The sequence below is a fragment of the Erpetoichthys calabaricus genome, chromosome 8, assembly GCF_900747795.2.
Source record: "Erpetoichthys calabaricus chromosome 8, fErpCal1.3, whole genome shotgun sequence".
In the NCBI taxonomy this organism is placed as follows: Eukaryota; Metazoa; Chordata; class Cladistia; order Polypteriformes; family Polypteridae; genus Erpetoichthys; species Erpetoichthys calabaricus.
This window is the reverse complement of record NC_041401.2, coordinates 76,058,056-76,081,691: the sequence shown is the minus strand read 5'-3', so window position 1 is coordinate 76,081,691 and position 23,636 is coordinate 76,058,056. Positions and strand designations below refer to the sequence as shown.

General features: G+C 37.2%; 1 protein-coding gene across 1 annotated transcript in view; it reads left to right on the top strand.

Moving 5' to 3' along the window:
- The window catches only part of caln1 (calneuron 1), a 267,718-nt gene that overhangs the window by 74,806 nt on the left and 169,276 nt on the right, over positions 1–23,636 (top strand). Inside the window, exon 4 of the mRNA XM_028806819.2 lies at positions 18,219–18,331. Within this exon, the coding sequence (XP_028662652.1) occupies positions 18,219–18,331 (113 nt within the window). The remainder of the gene's footprint in view (positions 1–18,218; positions 18,332–23,636) is intronic.

Genomic DNA, 23,636 nt, shown 5'->3' with positions numbered 1-23,636 from the left:
AATAATTAATTCTTCAAATTTGTTTGGTTTTAATTGTTACTTAAAAATGGCCAGATGTACATCATGTATAAAGCTGTTATTTGGACACTTTATACTAGTGGTGTAACTATACAGAAAGGGCATGGTTCGGTTCACACTGGACATCACAGTTTGGTGCGGATTTGGTACAATGAAATTTAAAATTCAAAAATTTCAAAACCTAGGCTAGGTTTCTTTTCATTTATTTTGAACCAACAACATTAAAATTTACCATCCGTCAAACCCTGAGGTAGTCTAGCTGATAGCCTACAGCCTGTAGTATATTACCTGTAAGCAGTAAATTTATCATACAGACGCTTGCATGTATTTTTTATATGTGGCTGATAAAAAACCAAAGGCAATAACATATAAACTGAAACATCCCTTGTGTTTTTAAAAGAAGTAGAGAGTGATTGAGATAGCAGGTATAGTCAGGCATCATTTTCCCAACTGGTAACTTTGGTTACTTCTTTATAATAACAAGGAAGTAAAATGTTTTAAGGTTTGAAGAACTGGATTTTTCATTTCCCACTCAGAGCTAATAAACTGGGTGGTCACTGTGAGATAGCTTTCAGTAGCATGAGAAGTCCATCCATTAGTTGTTAATGCTACAGCAGGTGCAGTAGGCAACTTGTGTTCAACCACTATTTGTGTATGCTCGCATAAATTGCAGGGACAACAGATTGGGTTATGTACACATGGGACGAAATGTTGAAATGAGGCTCGAGCACTTTTAATAAATACTTGATGCCAGGGTCTTCTACCACTGCATATGGCCGTGTAGCTGATGAAATGTAAATGCCAATTGCTCCTGTAATTTTTTTGGATCTGTATGCAGTCTAGAGGGATCAGTAGTTTTGAGTTTTTTTTTTTTTTGCCTGGCTCCAGTGATTGGAACATCTGGGTGATGCCGTCGAATATGTGTTAGCACACCGTCCTTGTCTGATCTATCGCTAGCTCTCCATTGCTGTTTAATTCTCTGGAAACCCAAAATGTTTACACACAGCTGATTTACAAAAGCAGGCAGGTCTTCCAGCTCATCTATGGTATTTACACTTGCCATAGTATGACTGATTTCGTGAGGCGCCTATCAGCATGTGGCTAAACTTGTTAAAGGCTTACAGTTTAAGGTTTCCATGTGGAACTAGCACTTGTAAATGTGGTTCCACATTACTGTAATCAATCTTTTCACTTTCACCGCATATTCTCCATGCAACTGCATTGTACCAAACCATCACACCCATATCATGACAGTACAAATATACTTACCATTACATCTCTAGTTTACACTGAAGTGTGGATGCTTTTAGCATCTGTAGTGATTTTTTGATTCATGCTGCCATGATCTGGCATGCCTGTAAAAATAATGAAGATATTGTTTTGGGAGGTTTTAGAAGTCAAGGAAATTGGTCATCACATTGTTTTTTTTTTTAAATCAGATACATACTGTATTTAAAGGTGTTAAAAAGTAAAAACATTTGCTGGTAGCAGCAACATCTTGTTTTCGTTATAGGTGCTGTTTTGAGGACCTCTAGTTAGGGGACGTGTTCAATAGGGTTGCCAAGTGATTGCTTGGGGAATTTGCACTGGGTGATGTCATTAGCATGCCATAAGTCATGTCAGCACCACGGAGTGTTCCTCGTACAGTTTTGTGGATACAACCTAATAACTACTCGTAGAATTATTTTTTGAACAATTAAGAGAATATCTAGCTTTGAACACTCTCTCTGCCCCTTGACTAAGATTTATGACTAATGTTTTGACTTTTTTCACTATTCTGGCTTCTGATTTTCTTGCTATGATCCTCTATTTATGTTTTTTTGTCTTATGTTCTGGGCTGTGTTTACAATCAATCTACTGTTTACATCTCTATTCAAAATGACTTCTGCTCACTAATTACTACACTTCTCCTGGTTTGCCCTAAAAAGAAATACCTCAGTTAATCTCTGTTACTCATTACACAATTTAAAAGTAAAAAAATATTTATTTTAGAAGACTAGAGGGCTCCGCCGCCAACCCCCGGGGGGCAAGCACTGGACAGCTGCTATCTCATTAGAGAAAGCTATTGTATTTAAAGAGATGGTATGTAGAAGAGTATACGAGGCATGGGAGGAAGAAGGTTTGGGTCCTTAGTTATTATAGATAGAAAAACAGTTACTTGAGTGTTTCACTACAACTGTCTATTTTAAATACCAATAAATAATAAAACATAAAAGTAAATTACATTAACACCTCATCAAAACAATATTATGAATTACTTTATCATCTAACTTATATTCTATAAACATTGCTTTTTTGCATTTCTGTTCACATATTGTTTTTGTATGTTTTTCTTTTTCTTGTTTATTGTACATTTCTCTTTGTTCTTGATTTTTATTATATGCAGTTCTTTTTTGTTAATGTTCTTTTTTTCGACATTCATTATCAGCTGTTGCCGTTCTTTTTCTATCGCAATGCAAAATTCTGCATTCTTTTTCATATCCTGGCAGGATCTAATTAGTAACATTTTAAAATAAGCATTTAAATTGAGGAAGCGGATTCTCTCCCCTTTCTGTTTATTTGTATTCATTTATTAATTTATCTATTTACTTATTTTTACTAGTTTAAAGTTTTACTCTGCTGGCCTAGCTCTCTTTCTTATTGGTGGGGGTTGATTTATTTCAAAACTAGTTTTGTTAAACTTGACTTGCTTGTATGGAATGTTATTTGATTTTAATAAAATCAATAAAATGCAAAAAAAAAAAAAATTCAGTATTCTTGAATAGGTAGTTTGCTTTTCTGATTTGTCATTATAACTGATTGCGTTGAAGGACAAATTACCACTGAGAGTGTCACGGGGTTGTACAGAGAGAGGATGTTTGCAGTAGGAGTAATGATTAGGGGAGTGCTCAAGGCTGAATAACGTGGATGTGATGGAAAACTTTTTTTAATATAATAGAGAGATAGTAAATGAATCTTCACGTTTACACAACATTTAAGCCTATAGTGAAAAAAGTGGGCTAATAAAATGAATCCATGATACAAATTTAATTGTTCCTGAATACCACTGTTTAGTAAAGTTTGGCCCTGAATAAAAAGAGAAATGAGGGCAGCAACATACTCTGTGCACATGAATACATTTCAGCATTCATTAGACTCCTATTACTTGAAGAGGTTCATTTAGATTATCCTGGTAATCCCTAAAGAAATGAACACTTTACCATTAAGGCACTCAATTAACCATATGTGTAGTCAGTAACTAAAGAAAATAATTCTTTGTATTTATTTATGTACATGTAGTGTAACATGCTGTATTTCATTTAAGTAAAGCATTTGACAATACCCTTAATAGATCTCCTGAAAATCTGGAATGACTAAAATGAAGACAATGAAAAAATAAACATTACTCTAAACATATAAGAAAATAAGCAATCATTTATTATAAAGTAGAAGAATTATTTTCTACAGAATAATATCAGGTCAATAACACTGCATGACAATTTTTTTGAAAAGTCTTGCTTCCTGAAAAGTTTTTGCTGATTGTGACAGGTACCTACAGGGTATGTACAAATATAGTTTTACTGCATCATGTAGGAACTCTGAGAAATAGACATTTATATGTTTACAGTAATCCCTCCTCCATCGCGGGGGTTGCGTTCCAGAGCTACCCGCGAAATAAGGAAATCCGCGAAGTAGAAACATATGTTTATATGGTTATTTTTATATTGTCATGCTTGGGTCACAGATTTGCGCAGAAACACAGGAGGTTGTAGAGAGACAGGAATGTTATTCAAACACTGCAAACAAACATTTGTCCTCTTTTCAAAAGTTTAAACTGTGCTCCATGACAAGACAGAGATGACAGTTCCGTCTCACAATTAAAAGAATGCAAACATATCTTCCTCTTCAAGGGAGTGTGTGTCAGGAGCAGAGACTGTCATAAAGACAGAGAACGCAAACAAATCAATAGGGCTGTTTGGCTTTTAAGTATGCGAAGCACCGCGGCACAAAGCTGTTGAAGGCGGCAGCTCACACCCCCCTCCGTCAGGAGCAGGGAGAGAGAGAGAGAGAGATAGAGTGAGACAGAGAAAAACAACATGCAAAAATCAATACGTGCCCTTTGAGCTTTTAAGTATGCGAAGCACCGTGCAGCATGTCGCTTCACTAAGCAGTTGCACAGAAGGTAGCAACGTGAAGATAATCGTTCAGCATTTTTAGACGAGTGTCCGTATCGTCTAGGTGTGCGAACAGCCCCCCTGCTCACACCCCCTACGTCAGGATCAGAGAGAAGCGCAAGAGAGAGAAAGAGAAAAGTAAGTTGGGTAGCTTCTCAGCCATCTGCCAATAGTGTCCCTTGTATGAAATCACTGGGCAAACCAACTGAGGAAGCATGTACCAGAAATTAAAAGACCCATTGTCCTCAGAAATCCGCGAACCAGCAAAAAATCCGCGATATATATTTAAATATGCTTACATATAAAAATCCGCGATAGAGTGAAGTCGCGAATGGCGAAGCGCGATATAGCGAGGGATCACTGTACTGACAATAACGTATTTAGTCACATTTATGTTTCGCATAAGCTATTAAATACAACAGAATTAAAAGTGTTTTGCTCCTGATTTTCTTTTGTATTCAATGTCTGGTGCATCACGTTTCCAGTTTGGATTCCAGTTGCCCTGGTATCATTTCTCCATCGTAGCAATGTCCTGGTGAAACTTTTCACCGTGTTTGTCACTGACAGCACCGTGATTTGCGGGGAAGAAGTCTAAGTGTGATTGGAGGAAATGAATCTTGAATGTCATGTTGCACTTCATTGTCTTGTATGCTTTGAGAAGTTTGTCTACCAGCTGAATGTAGTTTGGGGCTCTGTAATTGGCCAGAAAATTGTCAACAACATCTTTGAAGGCTTTCCAGGCAATTTTTTCTGGCCCAACTAACAGATCTTCAAACCACTTGTCACTCATAACATGTCTGATCTGGAAGCCAACAAAAATGCCCTCTTTGATCTTGGCGTCAGTTATTCTTGGGAACATCTGTCTTAAAACTAGAAATACCAGAGCCTACAAAAAAACTCGTAGATCCGTCTCACCTTAAATCGCTTCTCACCTCTCCGCCAGCCTCTTCTGTCCTGTAAATATATGGATAAGCAGCAAACAGTAAGCAGCCTACTATCACATCCCCCCACCCTGCACAGTTTTCTCAGCTCAAGTCTGTTTACCTGCATGTCAGTTGCTTAGAGTTGTATAGAGTGAGAAGTCAAGCAAAATGACACGTTTTTCTAAATACTATATCGTTATTTGGAACACTTGCATTTCATGTGTATTCCGTACAATGATCTATGTAAACACATCGTTAAAACAGAAAATAATTGACAAAATGTAGACATGAAGTGTATAATGTGTGAAGCCTGAATTCCAAATATCAAAGAAACATTTTCACAAAAGGTACAAATATAACAGAACAAGTGTGCTTTTATTCAAAAATATAATTGCACAAAAAGAACCCACGTTAGGATGCGACATTGACACACATTTACTACGACTGCTTCGGTGGCGCAATGGTATCAACTGTTGACTGGTAATCGTAACTTCATGGGTTCAATCCCCGATGAGTCCGTTTTGAGAAGTGAGCTGCTTTTATTCTTACTATTTTAGAATAAAAATATACATTTGATTTCAGTATGTAACAGCCGGTGTAAATGTATGATACTTGTAAAGGTTAGCTTTTTTTTTTTTATTCAGTTTCATTCTCTCAGTCGTGTTCACGATCCTATCCTACCCTCCCCTCCATCTGACACTGCTGTTTTCACATAAAGACGCACTATAGCTCTGCAGTGTACTTGTGACTTTACACTGTAGGAAATGAGTAAATAAACCAAGGTAAATAAGTAAATAACATTCGATCTGTCTCTTATATACAAAGTACAGCAACAGCAGCTTCTACCTGCAGCTATAGACTCTTCAGGACGCAAGCGACTCTCCAGGCTAGTGTTTAGATCTGGACGGTGTATGTGCCCTAAAAAGAAGTCTGACTGCATTCTTGTACCAATGCTTGCGAACTGAAGTGTCTGCATGCACTTTTCGTGGCATTACACGTGTATTTTTTGAGCACTCTCAGAATTGATTGCATTTATCTCCATTCTTTTGACAAAAGTAGCGATGACTACAGTTGGTGCTGTGGCTGATGCCTGGTCAGAACTATTTGTTGTACCGGCAATTAAAGATACGACGCCCCGTCATCGCTATCAAACTATCATGCGGCATTTGCGCTTTGACAACAAAGGACACCCGTGCAGAACGTGTGAAAAACAACAGATTTGCTGCAATTTCGGACATCTGGCAATGTTTTGTTGAGAACTGTGTTCTGAGTTACAACCAGGGCAACATATTACAGTTGATGAGCAACTGTTTCCAACCAAGGTGCGTTGTCCTTTCTTACAATACATCGCGACCAAGCCTGACAAATTTGGCATAAAAATTTGGATTGCGGCAGATTTGGAGACAAAGTACATGTGCAATGCCACTCCTTATTTAGGAAAAGATCCCAGTCGTCCCACGGGAGAAAGACTTTCCGAGTCTGTGGTCATAAAGCTTATGGAGCCGTTTCTGGACAAAGGCAGAACCGTAACAACAGACAACTTCTTCACGTCACTTTCGCTGGCTAATAGACTGTTGCACCGCAACACAACTCTGCTTGGCACCATGAATAAAATGTGACGGGAACTTCTGCCTGCAGCTAAAGTCAGTTCAGTACACGAACAATTCTCCATGCTGGTGTTTAGATCTCCCAGTGCCATGCTGACAGTGTATGTGCCCAAAAAGAAACCATCCAGATCTAAACACTAGCCTGGAGAGTCGCTTGTGTACTGAAGAGTCTATAGCTGCAGGTGGAAGCTGCCATCGCAGTACTTTGTATATAAGAGCCAGATTGAATGTTATTTACTTATTTATCTTGGTTTATTTATTTACTTCCTACAGCGTAAAGTCACAAGTACATTGCAGAGCTATAGCGCGTCTTTATGTGAAAACAGCAGTGTCAGATGGGGGGGGGGGGGGGGGGGGGGGGGGGGGGGGGAGGAAGGGTAGTATTGTGAACGCAACTGAGACAATGAAACTGAATAAAAAAAAAAAAACAAAGCTAACCTGTACAAGTATCATACATTTACTCCGGCTGTTACAGACTGAAATCAAATGTATGTTTTTATTCTGAAATAGTAAGAATAAAAGCAGCTCACTTCTCAAAATGGACCATTGCGCCAGCGAAGCAGTCGTAGTAAGTGCGTGTCAATGTTACACCCTAACATGGGTTCTTTTTGTGCAGTTTTATTTTTGAATAAAAGCGCACTTGTTCTGTTATATTTGTACCTTTTGTGAAAGTGTTTCTTTGTTATTTGGAATTCAGGCTTCACACATTATACACTTAATGTCTACATTTTGTCAATTATTACTAAAACATGAAAAACGTTTCTGTTTTAAAGATGTGTTTACATAGATCGTTGTAGACATGGAACACACATGAAATGCAAGTGTTCCAAATAACGATATAGCATTTATGAAAGGTGTCATTTTGCTTGACTTCTCACTCTATACACCTCTAAGCAACTGAAACGCAGGTAAACAGACTTGAGCTGATAAAACTGTGCAGGGTGGGGGGATGTGATAGCAGGCTGCTTGCTGTTTGCTGCTTATCCACACATTTACAGGACAAAAGAGGCTGACGGAGAAGTGAGAAGCAATTTAAGGTGGGACGGATCTACGAGTTTTTTTGTAGGCTCTGGTAATTCTAGTGTTAAATAGCGAAATCCATTGCCTTCCTTGTTCAGTGCTTTCACGAAATTCTTCATGAGTCCCAGTTTTATTTGAAGAGGAGGCAAAAATATCTTTGCCGGGTCGACAAGTGATTCATGTGCTACATTTTTCTGTCCTGGGACTAACTTTTTACGGAGTGGCCAGTTCTGTCGAGAATAGTGCGACTCTTTGGCACGGCTGTCCCATTGACAGATGAAATAACAGTACTTTGTGTAGCTGAGCAGCAGTCCTAGTAACAGAGCAACGACTTTAAGATCTCCACAGATATTCCAGTTGTACCTGCTATACTGGACGTGCTTCAGCAACAGTTCCATATTCTCATACGTTTCTTTCATGTATGCTGCATAGCCAACAGGTACTGAAGGATAAATGTTGCCATTGTGTAGCAGAACAGCTTTCAGGCTTAACATTGACGAATCAATGAAGAGACGGCACTCTTCCAGGTTGTGATCACAACCCAAGGCTGAGAATAATCCTTTGTGAAAGATTAAGGTCTCCGTGACCCCTTGAACCCTCGGATCAGACGTCTTACACCATATAAAAGTCCAAATATTGCTTTTATTCAGACAAATATGTGCACCAAGCACCCTATACTCCACAACACTCATATACATAAATCAATAATTAATAAATCAATACACAATACTCAATCCTCCACACTCCCAGACGCGTTGCCACCCTTCCACCCAGCTCAGCTCAGCGTACTGGGCTTTCCCATGGTCCTTTATACTCCCTGACCCGGAAGTGGTTCCTGTTCCACAACCCACAAGTCCTTATTCCTCCCGGGTCAGGGTAAACAGTCCTTTTCTTCAACCCGGAAGCACACCGTTTCCTCCTGTCCTGGGATTATGACGTACTTCCGGGTTATAGGGCATGTAAGAGTCTACGGGCTTCCCTACAGTGACTCCTGGTGGTCCCCAAGGCATCCAGCAGGGCTGTGCATAAAAACTACATAGTCCATGAGTCCCTGCTGGAACTCGGGGCACGTCCATGCTGCAGGGAAAGCTCCACCTGGTGGCCTGGGGGTATTGGCCGGAATGAAAAGCCGGCCACATATCACACCTTCAATGTCACAACAGAAACAGAGACTGTCGACTTGTGCAAAAAAATGTGGTTATATCATGATGTCGGCCTCGAAACACAGAAATTTTCATACCTGGTGATAGCAAACACCATTCCTGCAGTCTCAAACCCAGTAGCTCAACTTTTGCTTTTGACAGACCCAAATCTCTGACCAAATTGTTCAATTCGGACTGTGTTATCAGATGTGGATCGCCTGATGAGCACGGTTCAAAATCCGGGTCAATGTCACTGTCAGTACCCTGCATTGCAGTTTCTTCATCTGGTTCATCTAAGGTCCAATCCTCTGGTGGTTTCGGAATTGGAAGACTGTCGTCATGTGGCACGGGTCTCATTGCTGAAGGCAGATTAGGATATTCAATTGACTTCTTGTTTTGGGCAGAGAAACCAGACACATTAGTCAGACAGAAGTAACAGTCCGTCACATGGTGTTTCTGTTCTCCCCATATCATCAGAACAGCAAACAGCATTGTCTTCCGAGTGTCTCTGAGCCAGGCTCTCAGACTGACAGCACATATCGCACAGCAAATGTGAGGCACCCATTCCTTGTCTTGATCACCAGTTTTGCAGCCGAAAAACAGATGGTAAGCTTTCTTCACAAGAGCAGTCATCCAACGTCTCCGACGCGCAAGTGTATATTCGCCACAAATATAGCAGAATGTATTGCGGCTGTTACGACATTGACGAGACATATCGGCCAACACCAAAACATCTATAGCATCAAGCTTACTTACTGTTATATTGTTACAGATACTATACTTTACTATACTGATACTATACATACACACTGACTATCTATATTAACCATATGAGCATGATCGGTGTATGCAAGCCACCTTTATAGCATGCTGAGACAGCGTCAAGCTCGTTCAAACCTGCCCAGGCATGCCCAGGATGTCAACTTCCACAGAACAGCTTCCAACCTGGCCTGATTCCATGCCTGGACATGCCCAGGCTGCACAAACCATTGTTGATAAGTCACTTACGATAGCAAAAATGTTTGGATACAAATATAAGAAAAAATCATGGCAAAACTGAAATGGTATGTGATGGGTAAATTTTGATGTGATATTTGTGATCAGCACCCAAAAATCTATAAGAAACACCCAACAGTGTTCAAGAAGTTAAAGAACTTTGTTGTGCAGTGTAAGCTACAGTATGTGTACACCTAAATTAATTTAAGTAACAAAAGGAATATTGTATAAAGTCATTGTTATTTTTCTTTTTTACCCATTGATCTGTCATTTGTAGTTAACAATGTTTGTTTTAATTAAAAAATTGAAATGCTTATTCATGACCAAACTGCACTGGCAGCTTCAATTTCTACAATTAGCACAATTTGCAAATGATGTTTACTAAATAATTGTGTGTTTGCATACTTTCAAAATTATTTTCAACATTACATTTATAGTATTTTTGTTTATAGCATTGTCAATTCATCTTTGAAATTTACTGTACATTCTGCCAATGTCTGCTTAAAAATAAGAAATAAAATAAAAATAAGAAAAATAAGTACTTATTTCTGTGTTCTGACTTCTTTATCATGAAACAATTCCACAAATGCAAGAGGCCATCATAATGCTTATGCTTTAGAATTTTTTCCCCCTTTAGTTGTCCGAGTATACTCTTAAAAAAGGACTTGAAGGGATCTTTTCATGATGTCCCTCAGTGAATATTCTGCATGTGTGTGTGATGCATATTTCTTTAAAGCTAATAATGTTCTAGTATAATTGTAGATGTATACATGTGTCATTATAATAATAAAATCAATTAAGAATTCCATGTTCCCTCTACAGTTAAAAATAGATTGAAAAGTCAACCACTTGAAGTATGACTGCAAAGAAGGTGATGTGCTAATGACTTCACAAATGAGTTCTTGAGATGTCAGGCAACAATCAGTTCCAGCAGTTTAAATTTAAATAATGTAGCGGTAGTAGTAGTAGTAGATAACATCACGTTTACAGAGTACAGTGAAATTATTACTTGCTTGTCCAACCAGCATACTGTATAACAGATTGCCTCAATCCAGCACAATGATAAAAAAGAATATTAAAATACATAACTTTATTGAGTAAAAACAAAAATTTGCTTAATTGATGTACTCCTTACTGTGATATTTCAGTTATATAGCTCAACTGTAATTATTCCATTTGAATTATTGTTGTTCATTTATTATAAAGTATGTTGACCCCAGCCCACCTGTGACCCTCTTACCTCTCTAAGAATAATTGAGGAGTAATGTTACTGTACAAAAATACAAATATAAAACAGAAAGCCAGAATTTTAAGTAATGAATGGAAATTGTATTCATTCATCCATCTATCCATTAGCAAACTGCCTAACCCAGCTGGAGGTCATTTGGACTAGATCTTATTTCAACAGCATTGGGCAAAAATAACCAAAACTGAATTTAGTATTTGTCCTTCTCAAGGCAGTCTTATACTGACTCATATGTGGCAAATTTTGTGTTACCTTTTAACTTGCACATTTAGAATGTGGCTAAAACTGACACAGACACAAGGGTACCAATCACACAGAGTGCACTCAGGCTGGAATTTGATCAGTGAACTTAAGAGCTGTGAGACAACAGTGGTTACTAAAAATCCACTGACTCATCTTTGTTAAAATTATGTGTTACATATACATTAAATTTATGGAAGAATGCATTATAAATGAAAGGAATGTAGTAACCAGTTATTAACAACAGGCTGCATACAACAAGAGCAAGAAGTCTTATGAGGTTCTATAACAAATAAAACTTCTCTTAAATATTAGGAATCACCCAGGTTGACAGAAATCAGTACAGAGTCCCATTATTATGGTTTGACTTCTACAGTATTTGGGGGAGCCATCAAAGAATGATTAATTTTTGCTTGAGAATATGTGTACTGCTATAAAATTAAAGAAGCACCAGTTTTTTATTAAGTCAGTGGCCACTATGATGGGCACTGGTAATTCCTTGCTTTGGAAGAAAGTTGTTTTCATTTGCTTTTGGTTTTCATTTTGGTCACACAGTAATGTCACGCAATACACAATACAAGGCCATATTTTGCATTGGTGTTGTTTTGTATTGTACAATTCAATACAACAGAAACAAAGAGCATATGTTTATTAGACTTGATAGCCTACTGGAACATTTAAATTACCATATAACCCAGACTTCCACTTACCAAGAGACTGACACTAACTAGCAGATTCCAAAAAGAAACATAAAAGAGCAGGGTGGAGAATAAGTTAAGTAGAATATAAAATGATAGAGTGACTATTGCAAAAGATGTAGCAGTTTAAAAAATGCTATTTGTGACATAAACAATATAAGTTCAGCAATCATACAGTAGATCATAATATTGGAAAATTTTATTGAAGTATAAAAGTGGTACTTACTTAAACTGAATAACAAGCCAACATATCTGAGTTTTGCTCATAAGCTGTGCTAAATGATTTGATTTACTGAAAAGAGCTGGAGTGCCCATTGATTGCCTAAGCTTTTTTTTCAGTTTTCCAGTTGCTTACCTGTGTAAACTTTATTTATCATGACATGTTCAGATGGTGGAGTAATATAACTGGTTTGACAGCTTTTTCTTGCGGCTTATAGAGGAACAGTAAGTAACTGGAATACACAAAGACTGTGAGTAAAAGAAAGAAAAAACAAAAAAAGACATTTTTTTATTACAGCTCTGAGTAAAAGTATATACAGAATATGATTTGTAAGTATATATAATATGTGAAGAATTCTTAATGCAAATGAAGAAATGCCCCTTCATTTGACAAGTTACAGCCAGCATGGCAGCTTGATAAAGTGTCTTATTTGTATAAAACTTGATTGATTTACTTTGAGTAACATGTGAGGGCTCATTCGAGAGAAAATTCCAGTTACCATAATGGAGAAAGAACTGTCAGTTTGAAAATACACTATTGAGTTGACTACAGACACAGATTGATACGCATTTGTTGTTGAATAAATTTTCTTATCAAGCCATCATGCTAACTTAGGAAACTATTATAATTTCATTTTTCTTTTTCTTTACCTTCATTTAATTCTTCTTCTCATCTTTAAATGTCTATAATGTGTTTTGAACTATGAAGATTCCAAATATCTGGTTTATTTTTGCTCTGAAAGGTCATATTACTTTGTTAAAAATATTTTGTCTGTTTCTGATGCCATGTTGATTTTGCTATAGGTGCTTCCATTTTGTGAATCTTGCAGCCAAAACATGGCTCCTGGTTGCAGGGAGTCCAATATCTGATGTCCTTAATTCGATGAGTTTGAATGCATATATATGCTGCCTTTCACAGCATACAATGGTCTGAAGCTGATAAATTTATTTAGCCTTTAATATTTTGTATGTAATGTAATTCACTAAATTGTATTCAGCTGTCTGTGTGAGTGCCATGATGGTGAACGGGTTAGCATTGGTCAATTGTGGCACCAGTTATGTGGGATTAAATGCTTACCCTGTCAATATATGTTTCAAGTCTGCACTGTCCTTTCCTCTTCTGTGAGATTTGACTGATTTGTGGTCTTTAAGGGGCAATAGATGAATATTCATATGTAATTGTGTGTCCTGAGGCATTGAGGAAAAGGTTAAGAGGCTCAGTTTTTTGGAATGCCTTCCGTAGGTTTCAACTGAGAATGTTAAATTGACATATTTACTCTGTCATCACAGAGAGAGCATTAGGTGAGTGTACATATGTCGGTGGCACTGAAAGATCTTAAAAAAAAAAACAACTTGTAGCCACAGTATATTTATGTCTTCACTGTCCATGTTTACTCATGATCTACAGTACATGCTCTTTGGATAGTGTGTTGATGGCTTTTTAAATGAAATACAATTTTTTCAAAAATGTGAATTGGGAGCATTTGTTTTTACATGAAGCTAGCTTTATTGAAAAAAAAAATCAATTAAGTAAAGAAAATCCTCAAGGTACCAGCCATTATCAGTTATGCATGAATACATACATTGTAATCACCACAGAGATGCAAAAACTTTTGTGAAAGTGTTTATTTGATATTTGGACTTCAGTCTTCATACATTATACATTTCACCTCAACATTTTATTAATTTTTACTATAACATGGAAAAAATGTCTGTTTTAGTTATGTGTTCAACATTTCTTGCCTCGCATTTCCTGTCATCCTACACTTACATAGATCATTGTAGACATGGAACACACATGAAATGCATTTGTTCCAAATAACAATATATCAATTACCCTATACAACTCCAGGCACCTCACACCCAGATAAACAGACTTGAGGTGAGAGAACTTAAGCTGCATAGGTGGCGGGGATGGGATAGCAGGCTGCTTGCTGCTTGTGCTGGGGGGTATTTTTCGTACGTGGATTAGTCGTTTAGCTGGATGTAATTGTTGACGATTTGGCATGATCCTGGATCTGTCGGTTTTTCGAAACTCTTGCTGGAAGTGTTGTCATAGCAACACATCCTAATCCTCAAACCTGCTCGGAGCAGGTTTGTTCTACATAAAACAAGGATTAGCTCACACACATAACCAGCGTCCGTGCGTGGAATTCATTCAGTCATGGCTTCGCCATTCATGAATGAGCGACCAATTGATATTGGTGCGCAAATTATAAGACGAGAATTTCATATAGAGAGGGGTTTGCGCGATCGGCAAGATCCTTTATTGCTCCTGGAGGAAATTCTTTTCGAAAGATACCGCTTTAGCTGAGGGGGAATGTTGTACCTCAAAGATTTATTAGCACCTTATATTCGAAGTCAAACTAGGCGAAGTCAGGCTCTCACAACCACACAGACAGTATGCATTGCTTTGAGGTTTTTTATATACTGTAGGTGATGCGGAAAATCTAACTAAAAGTGCAGTTTGCCAGGCAATTCGTAAAGTCTGTTTGGCTCTAAAATATTTTCTTCGGGTTTTCATAGTGTTTCCTGGACACCTGCGTGTGCAGACAATAAAAGAGGCGTTTCATGCCATTGCAGGTAGGTAATACACAGGCTAAAACACCCACAGTTCCATGAAGAATCTCAATCAGCCTAACATTCTCATTACCAGGATTTCCAAATGTGATTGGGGCACATGGGACTGATCAGAGTGGAGTTTGATCAAACATTATTTGGAAAATGTACCTCTCCTCCTGATGAATAATCAGACACAGTGTCTTCATCAAATATTTGACCTTCGTCAATATCTCGTTGGTCAGACACAGGTTCAAGGGATATGACATTCCCTGCAACTGACCCAACAAAAAAGAGGGCTATATGGAACATACCTATGGCACACATGGAGGACAAATATATGCAATGACCATCCTTTACCTGAAATGAAGTGACCACTGCCTCCCGCCACTGGTTCTGAGGAGGAGCTTCCCCCTGAAATGCCCTCAGAAACAGGTTGATGGGCATTTTGCTGGAGAGCCAACTCTTCTGCAGGGGTTAGGTCTGGACCACGTGGACCTCCAGCTGTTTTTTGCTTGTCTGCCTTCTTATTAGCTTTAAAATTAATGTTTTTTATATTATATATTATTATTTATGTCAACAATTCTTTAAATAGTTATATACCAATATTTACCAGTTTGAAGTATATTCTTGTACTTCACTTTAACCTGTTCCCATGTTCTCCTTGTGCTCACGTTTGATCTGGAATTATGACATATTAAATAATAATTAATCTGACACATAGGAAATGAAACGCTGCATTCAGTAAGTACAATGCACACTACTTAGCGTTTAATTTGTCGGCCACTTTTTGCCAGCCGTCTTCTCTGGTCTGGGCTGTTTTTGCAGTGTTACCGCTTGTGCATATTAAATCTTGAAATTCTTCATGTCCTTCGAATAAAAGAAAAAAATGCGCTCGTTCTTTCGTCATTTTGTTACAGCCTATCAAAGACTTGCTGATCATATTTTCTAGACTCAATATATATGGGCTTTTCAATCAACGCGGGCACGCGCATTCATCTCGGATGATTAGATCCAGCTAGACTAATCTAATACACGGCTGCATTTGAAAAACCGACCTATCCCGAGTGTCACTGGCATTGACTTATCCAAGATGAGGCACCTGATCTCGGATGATTTAAGCGACATACGAAAAATACCCCCCTGATCGACACATTTGGAAAACAAAGATGCTAATGGAGATGTGTGAAGGAATTTAAGGTGGCCCAGGATTACAACTTTTTTCATAGGCCTCAGGGATTCTAGTGTTAATGTTTGATATTAGTTTGTATCTTGTGTTGTTAATGTCATATTTGCTTTTATTTATATTGTATTCCTTTGACTACTTGTAAGAGCTTTGAGATTTAGAAAGGTTCCATATGGATAAAAAGTATTATTATCATTTGTATCATTATTATTACTACACAGTGCCATGCGTCAGTGCCCAGTCAGTGTCTCTATGTTTACATGTTCTCCCCATGTGTATGTTGATCGTATTCGTAACTTCAGATAGTTTTTTATAGATGGATATTAGAAGTGTGTCATTAAGCAATCTCAGTTGCCAAAATCTGTTTATTTCTACATGTACCTTTATATTACATCCTATCAGTTTAGGCTCACAGGGAGCTCCCCAGGTTTTTCATGTTGCTTATTAAGTGAAACATCTGAGATGTTGCTATGACAGATATTTGTAGAAATGCAATATATACATGGAAAAACTTTCATCTCGATTTCTAATATTATTGTTATTAACACAGTTCAAGTAGTAACTTCCAGTATTTCAAAAAATAAGCATACTAAGAATTACTGAAACAAAATACACTTTTAATGTTTCACCTTGATGACATATAGTCCACATCAATATCAAAAATAAATATAAAATAAGACTATGTGTGTATGGTGATCTTACTGCTCGCAAAGGAAATCTCAAAATTAAAGAAAGTGTTTTGAATTGCTTACACTTGTTGCAAGTTAAGGTAAAAAAAAAAAATAAGAGCACAGTTATTAGTTGATTCTTACATTATTTGATTATACTGGAAGTCCAGTATCAGAAGATAAGTGAAATCTGTCACTTTTATATGTATAAAATGAACAGGTATGAAAAATAATTTGAAAACTATAAAGAAAACAGTGTTTTGCACTTGCCAAACTGTCTGCAGACATTTTTGATGAGTAGTACAAAACTAATAGAATGTAAGAAAAAAAAGTTAATTGTTGAAAAACTAAAACTAAATAATAACAAAAAAGAACCAAAAAACTAAAACTAAATAAAAACTTTAAAAAAAAGAATGAAAACTAAATAAGAACTAAAATTACAACATGGCAAAAAACTAAAACTACATAAAAACTTGAAAATAAAATCAAAAACTAAAATTAAAAAAATATCTTAAAACTAAAAAAAAACACTGCTTAAACATTTTCCTTATTCTTTCAAATTTAAGCTTACAAGTTTACAGGAAAAAGCATAATATGCTAAATATTTTCTCAGTGAGTTTGATGCACACTTTCTATTAAAAAGCAGACATTTTGAACAAGAATGTCATGTCGCTTGATGACCCTCAGCTCTATTTCATTAGATACTGATTGCGCTATATGTGCAATGTGGGTTGTTTTTGTAATATTAACAACACAGCTTGATTTTCATCCATGTATTATTTTTTTTTTTCTTGTGCATTTTGTACTGCCTATGTTGTTGCAGTTTTAATTTATTTATAATGTCACCAAAACAATATCCCTAATACATTACGGTAATACTTGTTTTATAGTATCTAGAGTCAATGAAGCCTAAAGCTGCATGCTCTTAAAAATAAGTATTTAGCATAAATGACATACAGTGAAAATTGCTAGTTTGCTTTGCTTGCTTGTTTTACTTCTTATATTTGATTTTTTATACTCATTTTTTTATATGTGTGTACACCAACCCAGTTTTGATTCACAGCCATATTATGGCTAGCATGTCAGAAGTGATGGATGATTTTAGCAGTGCAGTAAAGGGTCAGGTGGAGTATAACAATCTAATAAAGCGAGTGACCTCTTTCTAATAATCACTGCATTTCTGCAGGCTGTCATAGCACTAGTCTTAGTAAGTGGGTCACACAGGTGGGAAATTCACAGCTCCTGTGTGATACATCTCTTTAGCTCCAAGGTGTGGAGAACTAAATTAATGTCATATATGTATCACCATGAATGGTTCAATCATATCACAATTGCTGGTTAGCATTTATCACTGGTAAATAAACCCAATAGTTCTTGAAACTTAAAATGGCTTTGCGGGATTGTGGAGAAAGAAAATATTTCCTGTGACTCTTGGGGTCTAGTTATACTGGCTGAACAGGTTCCTCCAAAGCAGAAAATAAATATGTGTATTCAAATATTAAATGTTTAAACACACTAACATGCCATATTCTTTCATTTTAGGAGATGGCCAAGTGGATTTTGATGAATTCATGACAATCTTGGGTCCAAAACTTTTGTCTTCCGATACAAGGGAAGGCTTCCTTGGCAACACAATTGACAGCATATTCTGGCAGGTATGGAACAGAAATGGAATTTTGAACAGTATTAACTTATGGATGGGATGCCAGGACAAAAACATACATATACTATATTATATATATATATATATATATATATATATATATATATTGCGGAAAGCAGACTGGACACAGACAGGCAGACACTGTAGGTACAAAATCCAACACACGTTTATTATACATTTTTAGTGAAACACAGCACACAACCCACTTTCTTCCCCCAAAGTCCAGGCCTCTTACTAACAATGCCTTTCCTCGCATCCGCCTCCACTCCTCTTCTCCCGAGCTTTTGCCTTCTTCCTCCCGACTCCAGCCATCGAATGGAGGGAGGCGGCCCTTTTTAAACGCACCCGGACGTGCTCCAGGTGCCTCCCAATAACCTTCCACCGTCACTCCCAGGCTGTGCACCTGGAAGCACTCCGGGTGTCCCTGGTCTTCTTTCCCCCAGCACTTCTGGGTGTGGCGGAAGTGCTGAGGGCCAGGGCTCCACAGGCATTGGGGCACCCCCCTGGCGGTGACCATGGGCCCCTATAGGGTTGAGCTTCTAAAACTCTGTTCCCGTGGTCCCCAAAGTCACCAGGGCGGTCGCCCCCTCATGGTCTGGAGGAGGCATAAGCCCTCCTCCGGTCCTTCTGGGCGTCCCGGCTGGGTACCACCCCCAGCCACGCGCCACTATATATATATATATATATATATATATATATATATATATATATATATATATATATATATATATATATATAAAATATATATATATACAGTACATCTGGAAAGTATTCACAGCACATCACTTTTTCCACATTTTGTTATGTTACAGCCTTATTCCAAAATGGATTAAATTCATTTTTTCCTCAGAATTCTACACACAACACCCCATAATGACAACGTGAAAAAAGTTTACTTGAGGTTTTTGCAAATTTATTAAAAATAAAAAAAACTGAGAAATCACATGTACATAAGTATTCACAGCCTTTGCTCAGTACTTTGCTGATGCACCTTTGGCAGCAATTACAGCCTCAAGTCTTTTTGAATATGATGCCACAAGCTTGGCACACCTATCCTTGGCCAGTTTCACCCATTCCTCTTTGCAGCACCTCTCAAGCTCCATCAGGTTGGATGGGAAGCGTCGGTGCACAGCCATTTTAAGATCTCTCCAGAGATGTTCAATCTGATTCAAGTCTGGGCTCTGGCTGGGCCACTCAAGGGCATTCACAGAGTTGTCCTGAAGCCACTCCTTTGATATCTTGGCTGTGTACTTAGGGTCGTTGTCCTGCTGAAAGATGAACCGTCACCCCAGTCTGAGGTCAAGAGCGCTCTGGAGCAGGTTTTCATCTAGGATGTCTCTGTACATTGCTGTGGTCATCTTTCCCTTTATCCTGACTAGTTTCCCAGTCCCTGCCGCTGAAAAACATCCCCACAGCATGATGCTGCCACCACCATGCTTCACTGTAGGGATGGTATTGGCCTGGTGATGAGCGGTGCCTGGTTTCCTCCAAACATGACGCCTGGCATTCACACCAAAGAGTTCAATCTTTGTCTCATCAGACCAGAGAATATTCTTTCTCATGGTCTTAGAGTCCTTCAGGTGCCTTTTGGCAAACTCCAGGTGGGCTGCCATGTGCCTTTTACTAAGGAGTGGCTTCCGTCTGGCCACTCTACCATACAGGCCTGATTGGTGAATTGCTACAGAGATGGTTGTCCCTCTGGAAGGTGCTCCTCTCTCCACAGAGGACCTCTGAACCTCTGACAGAGTGACCATTGGGTTCTTTGTCACCTCCCTGACTAAGGCCCTTCTCCCCCGATCGCTCAGTTTAGATGGCCGGACAGCTCTAGGAAGAGTCCTGGTGGTTTCGAACTTCTTCCACTTACGGATGATGGAGGCCACTGTGCTCACTGGGACCTTCAAAGCAGCAGAAATTTTTCTGTAACCTTCCCCAGATTTGTGCCTCGAGACAATCCTGTCTCGGAGGTCTACAGACAATTCCTTTGACTTCATGTTTGGTTTGTGCTCTGACATGAACTGTCAACTGTGGGACCTTATATAGACAGGTGTGTGCCTTTCCAAATCATGTCCAATCAACTGAATTTACTACAGGTGGACTCCAATTAAGCTGCAGAAACATCTCAAGGATGATCAGGGGAAACAGGATGCACCTGAGCTCAATTTTGAGCTTCATGGCAAAGGCTGTGAATACTTATGTACATGTGCTTTCTCAATTTTTTTATTTTTAATGAATTTGCAAAAACCTCAAGTAAACTTTTTTCACGTTGTCATTATGGGGTGTTGTGTGTAGAATTCTGAGGAAAAAAATGAATTTAATCCATTTTGGAATAAGGCTGTAACATAACAAAATGTGGAAAAAGTGATGCGCTGTGAATCCTTTCCCGATGCACTGTATATATATACACACACATTATATATAGAGAGATATGTGTTTGCTAAGAGGTTGATATTTTAGACTCTTTTAAGATTATTATAAACAAAGGAATTATAGGAAGATGTCATGATATAAGTACATAGTAAGGATAAAGAAAATATAAATGCAAGAATGAAGTGTATCAAAGGCTCAAAAACTAAGGAAAAAATTAGAATAGTCAAAACAATTTATGGAATGCAGTATTAGAAATCATCAGTGATTTGTGACGTTCATAGTATTAAATAATTTTTAGTCTTTCAACAGTGGCTTCATATTTATGCTTTGTATCAAATTTTCCTGTTCTGTTATGATTATATATAATGCATATTAAATCACCTTAGTGAATACTTTACACTAAGTTATCCTTTAAAATTATTAAAATAACATAGTTTCCATTAAAGTATTGTTTTCATTTGAATAAAAATGTGTTGAAAAGTTGTGATGCAATTAAACTTACCTCCCAGTGTAAAGTACTTGAGACTATGACTGAAGTAGGCAAGACACAATTTATAAATCAGTGTGAGCAATAGGAGGGTACTTAAAGGTGTAAGCTTTAGATTTTAATTTTAGAAAGAAAGAAAGAAAGAAAGAATAATTTTAAAATCATGGTAAGATAAAAACATGCTATTCACGGTAGAGAAAAAACAGAGAAAGTAAAAGAGAATATGTTTAAGTGAGTTATTTTGGAAATGGTGTTATGATTATATTTATTTTTGCAAATAGTATTTCAGGTTAAATTGTATCTTTTATGATTGTATAAGTTTGTCTACTCTAATATGAGGGCTTCTGGCTGTGTACTGAGAGGTTCATATCAGGGGCACCAACATAAAGAGCAATTATCTGAGCAAGAGCCTACATTTATCTGAACAGAATAGGTCATTCACATTTTAATTTTACATTAGAGCTGTATTATGGTATGATACTTAAGAATTTCCAATATGGATTATGTGTAATGAAATTGTTTCACATCACAACAGAATAACTATGACATGTGTGCTACCAAGAGTAATGTCTGACAGTGAGCGCACAAAAAGTAGTTTGCCCTCAATTTCTGACATATTGTTTTTTTTTTTAATTTGTAAGCTGTAACTACACGTAATGAAAAAATAAGTGAAACATTTGAGTAAATGAGGGATACAGATTCTTTTAAAAGCAGTATGAAAGAATCTTGAAATATGCAATAGAAAAGAGTTCAGAACTCAACAAGGTTTTCTGTATGTTTGCTGAATTCAAGAAAAGGGAAAGTGCTCATAACGGTGACCAAATTCTGGTTTCCAAATAAAGATGAAGGGTGAGGGTAATGGAAGGGGCAGTTATTGCCACTTGAAGCATGTCTTCAATGTAATGAATCTTTATTACTTTTTTTAGTAAATTTAAATTTCTTAATTACAGTTTAAACAGTTGCAGGATTGCTGTTTTTCATTATGGCCAACAAGAAAAAGCAGAAATATAGCCACATTTTAATGTTAAGAGCTTAAGTCTTAAGTATTAATAACTGAGAACAAAATGAAAAAAAGTACATAACTAATTGTTTAAGAGAAATCTTCATTGATTGTAAAAACATTTCCTTTTTAATGAAGCACTAGCAGAAGTACTTGACATTGCCTGGGTATATTTGTATAATGGTTTAAAGTAAGGAAACAAATATGTGTGTACTTTTTAATAGTGACCCTTTTGTCACTGCTGGCTGAAATGCAAGTGTCTCTCTATCAAATGTTCTGTTCTCATGAGTAGAGAATTTATTATTTTTGTGTATGATTGGATTCCATAATTATGACTTCTTGCTGGGTTGGAACCATGAATGCCATAAACAAGAATCTTTGTATTTTCTTGTTTACTGTGATTTCACAAATGGGTGTTTAATCTCACATTAATAAAGTAGATGACTTCTTCAGCTTGAATAATTGAGTCATTGATACAACTTGCAAGCTGGGCAAAACTACTGTTTTAATGATGTTTCCTCTATTGAACCGTTATTCATGATGAAACGTTTGAAACTTCATAAACGGTCAACAGTAATACGATATGCATGGAAAATTCCATGAACATCCACTCAGCTCATTTGAAGTGTTGCATAGTTTTTTGGTATCGGCACCTTCCGAATATCAAAATGAAATTTTTCAAATTCTATTAAGCATGCCTTTTAAATTGTTAAATTGTTAAATACTAATGTAATATAAAAATATGTGAAAGTAGACATTTTTGAACGATGTACCATTTTTGTGTTGGTTCCTCATCATACCATATCCACCTCTATTTCCATTAAATCACTGACATCGAATATATCTTTCCCTGAAAACTGGGCCAAATCTAAGCAATAAGCCAAATTCATTACCATCAGAACTATTTTGCGTTGCGATATGAAAATCCAAACATGGCAGATGAGGTTAGCCCTCCAAAAAGCTTCAAAAAACACAGGCTCAAAACTTTACAAACCAACCCAGAAAAGACTCACTTCAGACCAGTTTGTCCCAGAAAACTTCCTTCAGGCAACATCCTGAGCAGGCCACAAAATGGGCAGTTAGCTTTGAAAGATACTATATATATATATACAGTAAAATATGTTATTATTAAAGTTCAAAAAGTCCCAAAATATACAAAATTGTCGTAGGGAAATTAAACAATGAAAATTCTGGTTTGTAAAGACAATCCCAAATTATTTATACTAATAAAAGGCAAAGCCCTCACTGACTGACTGACTGACTCACTCATCACTAATTCTCCAACTTCCCGTGTAGGTAGAAGGCTGAAATTTGGCAGGCTCATTCCTTACAGCTTACTTACAAAAATTAGGCAGGTTTCATTTCGAAATTCTACGCGTAATGGTCATAACTGGAACCTGTTTTTTGTCCATATACTCTAATGGAGGAGACGGAGTCACATAT